A 12,530-nucleotide genomic window follows, 5' to 3' on the forward strand; every position below is an offset into this window, starting at 1 on the left:
TGCAGTTTTATTTATCTGCATATTTTTAGTAATTGGTTAACCTAAAAGATATTCCAGTCGCACGGGTGAGGCTCAACTTTTTTTTTTTAAAGCTGCATATATATATGCATATTTTAGACATTAGCAGTTTTAGTACTCGTTAGTCATTTAATACTGAGTTTAGTTTAGTTTAAACATATTTATTTATAGTGGATTGGGAAACAAGTTTTACAACTTATATTAATCCCTTTCCACTTTGCGGGTGCGAGTGCTGCCTTGTAGCGGCATTAGCCTACTCTTTTTCGACTGAGTTTAGCTACTGTATCAAAGAAGAACAAGCTTTATTTTTTATACGACAGCAAACATTTTTTGCGTTCATTATGATGTTGTCGTTGTATGATGTAGTCATCTGCGTCTTCGTTTGGAGACACATTTGGTGTCTGGGCAATAACTTTAGTTTAAGAGTTTAATGGATCTCTAATCTAAAGACTCTATGAAATTTTATAAAAAGGTTCAATACCTCAAAAGGTTGGGGATGATGGTCTATCAGGTTTAGAAATTAGGGCCCAAAGGGACCCAACACAAGCATTTATCTAGTGTCAGGACAATAAGTTGTGTATAAGTATTTCAATAGGGCTCTTCAACCATGAAGGTTGGGATATATTTTAAGGGTTATGGGACAAACCGTCTAGGAATAGAGGACCAAAAATAAGCATTTTTGTAGTTTCAAGACAATAAATTGAATATTCACTTTTACTACCAACTGATAAATTAAAGCAATCTTTACCATTCAGTATTTACAAGCACTTTGATTACCCTTCTGGGGTTATGCCTCTTTACAAGTGGATAAATTGAAGATTTTTTTCGTATCTGTTCTCTTAACTTAAGTTTGTCTCAACTAAATTTAATGAAATGTGTATATTTTTGAGAGTATATATTTTCAACATAGTGAATTACTCAAAAGCAAAAAAAAATTTTTTTAAGTTCATAAGACCACATTCATTCTGTGACAGAAACCTATGCTGTGTCAACTATTTAATCACAATACAAATTCAGAGCTGTATCCAGCTTGAATGTTGTGTTCATACTTGCCCCAACCGTTTAGAGTTCAATCTCTGTGCTCGTATAAAGCTGCGCCCTGGGGAGCGTCTGGTTTAACTGTGTAAAAATGCCTAGACCATGCCAGGAATATGCCAGTTGTTATCCATTTGTTTTATGTGCATAGATGCCAACCATTATGATTTTCTGTAATTTTTATGAATTTGCGCTCAAAACTTTGCTAATGTGGTCAATAGTCTATTAGGTATGGATTCCCCATTTGCTGCCGTTCAATTTTGTAAAACTCAAATTTTTATCATTGCTTTTCCAGTCTGGTATTTAGAAAACACCAATGTACAAAATGATGTAATGCTTCCGGTTTCTCAGGAGTTATCGACTTATCGTTTGGTAACTACATGTAACTCACTTCTGAAGAGGCATACAACCATTTTGGTTTTCTCTACTTCTCCTTGACAAAACAAAAATGTCCAAGTCCGGTCCGTCTGCACGTAACACTTTATTGCACACCAATTTGCAACCATTCGACAGTAATTTATTTGGTAAATATAAAAAAGAAGATGTGGTATGATTGCCAATGAGATTACTATCAACAAAAGACCAAAATGATACAAACATTAACCACTTTAGGTCACCGTACGGCCTTCAACGCACATTTTTGAATGATTACTGCTGAAAATTTGATAGATTCTTACTGATTGTGTCAAAAGGGGATTGGCATCTATGCATGTTTGAACTTTTGATTCTACCATTTGCCTCATTAGGGTCTTAGCATGACGAGGGATTTGCCGATTTTTTTTTCAAGTGTGACATGTTGATGTCGTATAATAAAACATGAAAATGGGAACAAAGTCTGGTGGGATATGGAAAATTACAAAATGTGACACCCATTTGGTTATGGATTTTCTGTTTTGAATAGTCCTTTATATACCAGGCCACTCACAGAAAACGGAGATATTGAATCCGGGTCCGTTCGCCCTGGTAGCTTTAATTTTGGCCCTAATACCTGTCGCTCTGAGTCAATTCACCATTATTTTTTATTTTTTTATTGTTGCAAAATGTTCATTATTTGAACCAGAGACATATATACACTTTGGTTACATCTTCTGACATCAGACTCGGACTTCTCTTGAACTGAATTTTAATGTGCATATTGTTATGCTTTTACTTTTCTACACTGGTTAGAGGTATAGGGGGAGGGTTGAGATCTCACAAACATGTTTAACCCCGCCGCATTTTTGCGCCTGTCCCAAGTCAGGAGCCTCTGGCCTTTGTTAGTCTTGTATTATTTAAATTTTAGTTTCTTGTGTACAATTTGGAAATTAGTATGGCGTTCATTATCACTGAACTAGTATATATTTGTTTAGGGGCCAGCTGAAGGACGCCTCCGGGTGCGGGAATTTCTCGCTACATTGAAGACCTGATGGTGACCTTCTGCTGTTGTGTTTTTTTTATTTTGGTCGGGTTGTTGTCTCTTTGACACATTCCCCATTTCCATTCTCAATTTTACACTTGTATATAAACATCTCTGTTTGAACATAGTATCTTAAAATTTGATGAAAAAAATCACAGAATATTTGTATAGCCTGCAACCAAATAATTAATTTCCTTTGCTCTGGGTAATTACAGCTGTGTATCATCGTACAGCAGATATAGGTACTAACCTATGATAATTTTTAACCAGATTTTTGGGACAAAAATGTCGGTTATTGATTTGGGGATGTAAGGCGGGCGGTCTGGTGGCCGGGCAGTTTGGCAGTCAGTAATGGTTCTTGTGATATTGCCAGGACACAAATAAATGTTAATAAATCTGGTTTGCGGTCGTTGTGACAGCCTCTTGTTGTTTTTAAAAGAGATTTGGTCATAGGTTGATGATTACAGATGTCTCATTATTTTCCAAAAACAAGAACGATTGCTTAAAACATGTGCAAATACTTGTCAAAGAAGTTGGCGCTTGTCTTGTCCGATTTAATTCTATATTCATTGCAACTCTTTTTATGATAGAATGCCACTGTGTGTATAATAAGTATAGCTGTTTCAATAATTGGCATTGTCTTAGAGGCATGATTTTTTTTATTAGTTGTTAGTGGCTTTGAACTAGCTGTCAGATAACTGTGAGTACTCTCGGATCTATTTATTGTGTCTTTTTGTGTTGAGATGTTTAAGTATCGGGCCACGTCCATTTGTATTTTTTGTCTATCTGATGCTTTGGATTTCAAATTTTTTGGCCACGAGCATCACTGAAGAGACATGTATTGTCGAAATGCGCATCTGGTGCAACAAAATTGGTACCGTTGATTTTATTACTACCACTGGGTCGATGCCTCTGCTGGTGGACTATTAGTCCCCGAGGGTATCACCTGCCCAGTAGCCAGTACTTCGGTACTGGCATGAAAATACGGATTTTTGTGTTATTAAAATTTGCTGTTACAAAATATTAAAAATTATTATAAATTAAGGAATGTATCTCCCTCATGCAAAGCTCTGATTCCTTTCACGAATTTGGCTATACTTTTTGGACCTTTTGGATTATAGCTCTTCATCTTTTATATAAGCTTTGGATTTCAAATTTTTTGGCCACGAGCATCACTGAAGAGACATGTATTGTCGAAATGCGCATCTGGTGCAACAAAATTGGTACCGTTGATTTTATTACTACCACTGGGTCGATGCCTCTGCTGGTGGACTATTAGTCCCCGAGGGTATCACCTGCCCAGTAGCCAGTACTTCGGTACTGGCATGAAAATACGGATTTTTGTGTTATTAAAATTTGCTGTTACAAAATATTAAAAATTATTATAAATTAAGGAATGTATCTCCCTCATGCAAAGCTCTGATTCCTTTCACGAATTTGGCTATACTTTTTGGACCTTTTGGATTATAGCTCTTCATCTTTTATATAAGCTTTGGATTTCAAATTTTTTGGCCACGAGCATCACTGAAGAGACATGTATTGTCGAAATGCGCATCTGGTGCAACAAAATTGGTACCGTTGATTTTATTACTACCACTGGGTCGATGCCTCTGCTGGTGGACTATTAGTCCCCGAGGGTATCACCTGCCCAGTAGCCAGTACTTCGGTACTGGCATGAAAATACGGATTTTTGTGTTATTAAAATTTGCTGTTACAAAATATTAAAAATTATTATAAATTAAGGAATGTATCTCCCTCATGCAAAGCTCTGATTCCTTTCACGAATTTGGCTATACTTTTTGGACCTTTTGGATTATAGCTCTTCATCTTTTATATAAGCTTTGGATTTCAAATTTTTTGGCCACGAGCATCACTGAAGAGACATGTATTGTCGAAATGCGCATCTGGTGCAACAAAATTGGTACCGTTGATTTTATTACTACCACTGGGTCGATGCCTCTGCTGGTGGACTATGAGTCCCCGAGGGTATCACCTGCCAAGTAGCCAGTACTTCGGTACTGGCATGAAAATACGGATTTTTGTGTTATTAAAATTTGCTGTTACAAAATATTAAAAATTATTATAAATTAAGGAATGTATCTCCCTCATGCAAAGCTCTGATTCCTTTCACGAATTTGGCTATACTTTTTGGACCTTTTGGATTATAGCTCTTCATCTTTTATATAAGCTTTGGATTTCAAATTTTTTGGCCACGAGCATCACTGAAGAGACATGTATTGTCGAAATGCGCATCTGGTGCAACAAAATTGGTACCGTTGATTTTATTAAGCCTTTTTCAACTGATTTTTATAGTTCGTTCTTATGTGGTACTGTTATACCACTGTCCCAGGTTAGGGGGAGGGTTGGGATCCCGCTAACATGTTTAACCCCGCCACATTATTTATGTATGTGCCTGTCCCAAGTCAGGCGCCTGTAATTCAGTGTTTGTCGTTTGTTTATGTGTTACATATTTGTTTTTAGTTCATTTTTTTACATAAATATGGCCGTTAGTTTTCTCGTTTGAATTGTTTTACATAGTCTTATCGGGGCCTTTTATAGCTGACTATGCGGTATGGGCTTTGCTCATTGTTGAAGGCCGTACGGTGACCTATAGTTGTTAATGTTTGTGTTATTTTGGTCTTTTGTGGATAGTTGTCTCATTGGCAATCATACCACATCTTCTTTTTTATATTGAAACCTTTCATACATATATATTTTTCGATATTTTATTCCGAAAAGAAGCCTTGTGTACGATGTTTAGCTGACCACATAAATCCTTCTGTACGGTGCATAGTTAAGTTGCTGTACACCGTACACAAACACATTATTTTTATACTCGTTTATTACCCAAAAAGATTTAAGGAATGAGTAATGACAGGTAGGTTTGTGATTGGTAGCTACTACTTTTGCCCTGTATTAGCTTTCTTTCAGATAAAACATGTAAACGTCATGACAACTGTTTCGAAATAGAAGTTGGTGTTGACATTCATTTCTATTTGCGCATTTACAGATAAATTGTTCTAATAAAATATCAAAGATGTTTATAAATAGGAAAAAATCAATGCGAAAATCATTTGGAGCAGGAATTTCAAATGTGTAGCAATGTACATTGAATATTGTTAAAGGAGCACAAAAATTTCATTACCGTGTAAGGTCAAAATCGATCATGCCCACTTGGTTAGTACCTATATGATATATCCGCTGTACTTGTGTTTAATGATAAACCTCTATGAAATTATACCGCAAGTTTCCATACTACAAAGGGATGGTTATGGGGGGGTAATGGCTCAAATCATTAAGCAATTAGGTGCATAATAGGGGGAAAACAAGAGTTTATCTGGTTTAAGGACAATTTAAACAATTTAAAAGCAGTGTATAAATGCAATTAAAATTTAAAAAACTGTTATATATGTTTGATTACTTGATTACCTCCCTTATACTGCTTGTTTTCAAAAGTTTTAAGAAGAAATCTTCAATTGCACAGTATTGTGCAATAGATTTGTTAGATCTTTATTTTGTCCACATTTATTTTGTGACAAAAACCTATATTATGTCAAAAATTTGATCACAAACCAAATTCAGACAGTATCAAGTTTTAATATTGTGACCAAATTTGCACCACCTGTTCAGGGTTCGGCCACTGTGGTCGTATAAGGCTGTGCACTGCGGAGCACCTGGTTCTCATTGTTGAAGGCCGTACAGTGACACAAAGATGTTAATTTCTGTATCATTTGTTCTTTTGTGGAAGGTGGTCTCATTGGCAATCTGAATCATACCACATCTTCTTTTTTATAAATAAGCAACTGAAAAATTCACATTCAGATATTCATTTTTTTTTATGATGGTCTTTGCTAAATGATCATTGTTTTTATGTTATTTGTATTTAAACACAACAGTAATTTGATAAGGTCATCTGCAAACAAAAGACTTCCTATATATATATTTAGAATTTAATATTTTCAGGGGTTTTGAATCTTTATTATCAATTATCATTTACAAATAATTATTGATCCTAAGTAAATGATTACAGACCCACCCCTAGGATTTGCAGAACCTCATTAATGATCTAGATATTGACCCTTATCAGCTGATTGCTAGTATCCAGCAGCTGTATATTGATGAATGAGATAGTAGGGATTGATTTCCTGTATTGATCCCTAATGGATTTGTTAAGTGTGAAATGACATTTCTGGTTAACTGAACAGTCTGACTCTCTAAGTAGACTTTTTGTTAGGATTTCCACCAACATTTACAGACAGGTATGAAATGACCTAAAGCTCTAATTACATTTTAAATAGCATTAAAAGGATGCATATAAGTAACATTCTTTTCTTAGTAATTCTTTGTTATTTAAATGTATTTTGATTGTTTTGTTACAGATATCATACATTGTATAATCATATGTACATATCATACAATCTTTACTGGGGTTATAAGTATCAACATAGGGATATATTGATTGTTGGTTTCTTCAGTTATTAAGTGGAAGAAAGCTTTGTATTTCAATGTCTTAGAACTTAGAATAAAATATTCCGTTGTGAGACTGCTTTTACAATATCAAACAATCTCAATTCAAATATTTACAAATGATCAAAAAGATTGATACTTAAGATGAAATAAAGACTTTTTAGTTATATATGCAGAAGTCACTTTTTTTCATTTTTATGCTCCATTTATTTTTTCTGGTCTGTGCATCCAGCTGTTCATTGGTTCGTCTGTCTGTCTGTTCCACTTCAGGTTAAAGTTTTTGGTCAAGGTAATTTTTGATGAAGTTGAAGTCCAATCAACTTGAAACTTAGCAAACATGTTCCCTATCAAGTTCAATGAAGTCACTAAAAGTTTGTTTAAATACCAAAGTTTTATTACTTATTTGTTTTGATTACTAAATAGATCTAGTTATCACAACTGGACAGAAGTTTAAACTTTGGATAAAAAAGAAAAAACATTTTCAAAAATATATCAATAATTATGCATGAGTGATTTTATAGTAATTTTACATCAAACTATTTGAATAGCCAAGGACATATATCATGTATATTAGTTATATTATAATGTCCTTGGAAAAAGTCATATTTCTTTATCATTTGATAATTTGATCAAACCAAGGACAAGGTATACGTAGTAGACTATACAGATTGATGTATTAATTATCATGCTTATTTGACAAGGTTAAATAACAATAAAAATGTAAGTGTCCCTGACCAGATGAATACCTGATTTATACCTGATTTATAGATGTTCAACGTCTACATGTACTTTCTATGATAACTATTACAGATAGGTGTAGGTAAGACAATCTCAGGTGTTTTATCGTATACGACAGAAAGTATCAGTCGTATAAGTTGAAGGTCTGTAATTTTTCAAGTAGCATTAATGGAAGATTTTACATCTTTTTTGTTTTATTTTCTTTCCTAAAGTTTGAATTTACATTGTATAACTGATTTTTGTTTACATATTGACAAAAATCGTTGATCATGTTTATTAGGTAATTTCCTAATATTTTTTAACATATTACTGTGATATTGGTTGGTGTAAAATATTAATCTGTGTTAGGACTGATTGTATTTTGTAATATAACAAATATGAATGTCAGTTACATATTGATTTAGGAATTGATTTATTTCCAGGAAGAAAACTTTCTGTCTATACCATGTACTGATAACAATGTTTTGTTAACATACCAAATTCTTATGGTGTGCAATGGCTAACAACTTTTTGCTAGCAATAAACTTTTCACAAGTTGATTTCTTAAGTCAAATAAGACGTTGAAAGGACTTTAGGATATAATTAGTTATAATCAATGGTGGAGACTTCAGTGAATATTTAACCTTTATCTTTAAAACTACTTCCAAGAAAATATAAAGAATATTATATATACATGTACATTTCAATTTACTATTTAAATGTTACATATAAATGCATTGTTATAGGATAGTTGATACCAGGAACTTTAAAGTATTTGTGTTGAGTTTGGAATATTGAATATGGAGGTTATTTAACTTACATCCCCATTATTTTCCAGCAGTAAAGAATGTCTGCCAAAGCTATAAGTGAAGCCAAGGGGAAGGAGCTACTCAACAAATTCCTCAATGGATCTGTAAAGAACAAGTTTGCTGTAGTTAAAGAAGATACTGACTTAGAATTACTGACATCACAACATTCATGGCTAGAATCTGAGGTTTGTCCAGAATTTATGTCTAAAAAGTTTAAATTGTATCAATGGAATCTGAATGTTATATAAATACTAAGTGGGCATCAATCGAATCTGTTACAGTAGCTGGGGCAAATGACAACACTTCCAAAAGTAACTGCTTGTGTTTCTTTTACTTTGTTAATAACTGCTGGCATACTAAATGTAAAAAGAATCCCTGTCATTACCATCTTCAGTTGTATAATGTAAAATGATGACATACACGTGCCATTTATGTAAGCATAAGAAATCGACCACAGGCCATGTAACTTAATGTAAATTAGGTTTGTGATTACCTTTCTGTCACCATTAAATTTTAATTAAAATGATAAATTGTAATAATTAGTTTATGTAACTCTTATATATGTGTAAGTGGAAATTACTTTGTTGCATAAGAATATACTGTGATGTTATAAAAAAGGGGCAAAATGAAAAGGGATCTCCAGCTTCTGCGAGCAAATCAGTTACATGTAGCTAAAACAAAACACATGGGCCTTGACTTTTCTCTATCAATAAGTCAGAATTGCATCAATGTTAACTTTTTTTCCTTACATGTTTATTTAATCTCATTATGATAGTTTGCATTTAATGTCAGTTTGGAAATAAAAAATTCTTGTTCCTAAATTCCAAACAAAAATTATGTCGTTTTCTTCTCATGTTTCAAATGTGCATTCATACGTGCAATATATTTATTAATACATTTTTAAATTGACTCTGTGTCAAAAATTCTTGAAAAAATAAATGTAAGATTTCTTTTGTATTACAATGTGTATACCCTTAAATAGGTCACTTAAAAAAGAAGGCCGTTTAAAGAACCAAGAAAATACTACCTTTTCTTTGATTGTTTTGTATTTATGGAACATTGTTGACACATACTGATATATAAGACTGCTTTTTGATTTATTTGTATTTCTTACAAATATTTCAAAGAACAAAATACAAAAAAATGTCATTATTGTTTATAGTTTAACTTATAATTATTATCATGATAACATCGTCATTGTGTTATAAAGGTAAAATAACTTTTTCAGAAGCTTGTATGTAAACCAGATCAATTGATCAAACGTAGAGGGAAACTTGGTTTGATTAAAGCAGGAGCTGATATTAATGGAATAAAAGAATGGCTGGGCAACAAACTAGGCAAAGAATTTCATGTAAGGCATAAACATTTAGTGTAGGGTTGTCTAAGACATTCCTTATATTTAAAGGAACTACTTCATCAGTCTTGTTGAAGAGCACCACTCCAATTGGGGAGGTCGTGGGTGTGATCTTGACCTGATCAAACCAAAGACTAAAAAATTGGTATCTCCTGTCTCTGCTAAGCACCAGTATATAGGTATGGGCTGGACAAAATAATTTGTCCAGGTAAATTGACATGTCTTTCTGTGGTCTGTTTTCTTGAGAACTAGCAAGACTGTGCAGTATGAATTTTGCTCATTGTTGAGGGCGGTATGCTGACCTTGAAAATATGACACTGCATGATGAGTCTAGCTCAAAGCAGAGTTATCATTCATATCATGTTAACATCTTCTTATCCTAAATGCATTAGAGATTTAAAAAAGAAAGTCTAGAAGATTGATGACATAGACATGAAGTATAAAAGGAGCCTATGGCTATGTTTGGTGTGTCTGGATGATTATTTACCACTTAAAGTATTGATTAGTCAGTTTGATTAAATATTATATAAGAACATCAATTTGTTGAAATAAAGATTTAATGACCAACATAAGGGATGTCAACTTCTTTCCTTGTTTGATTCTCAAACAAATGACATTGATTTCTGTATATAATCAATTCAGTACCTTAAGCTGGAACTCAAATACAATATATTGAGTATATATCACAGCACCTGCCAAATTTTTCCTTATTTCAAAACATTTTATCCTAAATAAAACCAATTATTTAAGAGTTGTAAAAAGGTTGTGAGCAGTGAAGGAAAAGTAAAATGTATTGATTAATCCTATAATGACTAGAACTTATCAGACATTCTTGTTACAGCTAACTACACTACAAACCTACACACATTGATCCAGTTAATGAAGCCAAAGATTTCTTACTTTCATCTAAAAATCTATAATTGGTGAAATATAAAATTAAAGACATATTTTAGATTTCCGATACAAGCAGTTAAGTTTGTTTCGGATAGCATTGATTTTGTACCATACTGGTTATTACTGTTTAACAAGGATGATTAATTGTTTAGAATCTGTGTAATTACTGATCCAGAGACAAAGATTAAACTTATCCTTCCAGAGTATTGGTTGGCATCTTACTGGAAACTTTCAATTACACTGTAATTTCTTCAGACCTTATATGTAATAAAATTATAATGTAATTTTAACATCTCACACTAGCTTCAGTTTCACAACATTAAGTACTGTTGTATATTTAAAGCAACATACCAATAGATCAATCTAAGTTAGATTACTATACATAATGTAAAATCAACATAGTTGTTAACTTCTACTCATTTGGTTCCTGACAGGGAGTTGTCTCATTGACAATCATACCACATCTTCTTTTTATACACACCATTGAACACAGCCTTCAACAAAGAGCAAAAACCAATACACCATAGTCAGCTATAAAAGGCCCCAAAATGACAAATGAAAAAGACTTATTTAAAAATTGACCCATGTACTCAATTTTATATGAGATTTTTGGGTATGTGAGCGTGCTAACTAAAGATTCTTAATAAATTACCATCAGTTATTAGCTAGGATACTTTGATAAGACTCAGCAGCTACAAAGTAAATAGTGTTTTTTTTTGTTTTGTTTTTTTTTTTCATTTAAAAATTCTAATTATATTTATATTCATTTTGTAATTTTAAGTTAATTTTCTTTATAGATTGGAGCTTGCAAAGGAAGACTAAAGAATTTCATCATAGAACCATTTGTACAACATCAACAGGTAAAAATGTCAACAATATTTCTAGGAAAATTTATAATTATCAGTAAATATGCTAGTGCAGTCATAACCTAAAAAAAAATATCTTCTGCATAATATGATAATAGTTTCAGCTATTCAAATACACAGCAGAGTTTTCTTATTCTGTAGGTATATATTTTACATATTTTATACATGTAGCAAGAAACCAAGTAAAACATGTGTTACATAATTAAGACACAGGTGTGAAATATATTGCATTTGTACGTGTATTAATATTCCAGTAAAGATATTCAGAATAAACTTGTTGAAAAAAATTACATTTTAAAAAAAAATTGACTTTTAAACAACCAGCATCGCATTTTAGCAGAGTTTGAAACTTTTTTTCCTTGTTTTTGTGTCCCAATTAAGGGCATTTTGTTTTTCAGTGTGTGTGTCCCTTCGTCCTTCCATTCATTTGTCCATCCATCTGTCCCACAATTGGTCATGGTTGTTTTTGATGAAGTTGAAGTCCAATCAACTTGAAACTTAGTACACATATAAAAAAAGAAGATGTGGTATAATTGCCAATGAGACAACTCTCCTCAAGAGACTAAAATGACACAGAAATTAACAACTATAGATCACTGTACGGCCTTCGACAATGAGCAAAGCCCATACCACATAGTAAGCTATAAAAGGCCCTGAAATGACAATGTAAAACAATTCAAACGAGAAAACAAACAGCCTTATTAACGTTAAAAAGATTAATGAGAAACAAATATGTAACACATAAACAAACCACAACCACTGAATTACAGGCTCCTGACTTGGGACAGACATACATAATGTGGCAGGGTTAAATGTTCCCTATGGTTAGAGTATTTTACCACAATTTCACTGTCCATTGAAAACACAAAATGATACAGCAAGTGGGGCATCCTTGTACTATGGACACATTCTTGTTTTTTTAATGTATTTGAATAGAATTATAGCATATATGTTCACTCTTATTCTTTCTCACA

The 12,530-nt window shown here is 32.8% G+C and overlaps 1 protein-coding gene across 1 annotated transcript in view; it reads left to right on the forward strand.

Annotated features, from left to right (window-relative positions):
• The first annotated feature begins 6,572 nt into the window (after positions 1–6,572).
• The window catches only part of LOC134706229 (ATP-citrate synthase-like), a 34,556-nt gene continuing 28,598 nt past the window's right edge, over positions 6,573–12,530 (forward strand). Inside the window, exons 1-4 of the mRNA XM_063564977.1 lie at positions 6,573–6,708; positions 8,472–8,627; positions 9,671–9,793; positions 11,488–11,550. Coding sequence (XP_063421047.1) covers positions 8,481–8,627; positions 9,671–9,793; positions 11,488–11,550 — 333 coding nt within the window. The 5' untranslated portion in view covers positions 6,573–6,708; positions 8,472–8,480. The remainder of the gene's footprint in view (positions 6,709–8,471; positions 8,628–9,670; positions 9,794–11,487; positions 11,551–12,530) is intronic.

Source organism: Mytilus trossulus, chromosome 2, assembly GCF_036588685.1.
Source record: "Mytilus trossulus isolate FHL-02 chromosome 2, PNRI_Mtr1.1.1.hap1, whole genome shotgun sequence".
NCBI classification, from domain to species: domain Eukaryota; kingdom Metazoa; phylum Mollusca; class Bivalvia; order Mytilida; family Mytilidae; genus Mytilus; species Mytilus trossulus.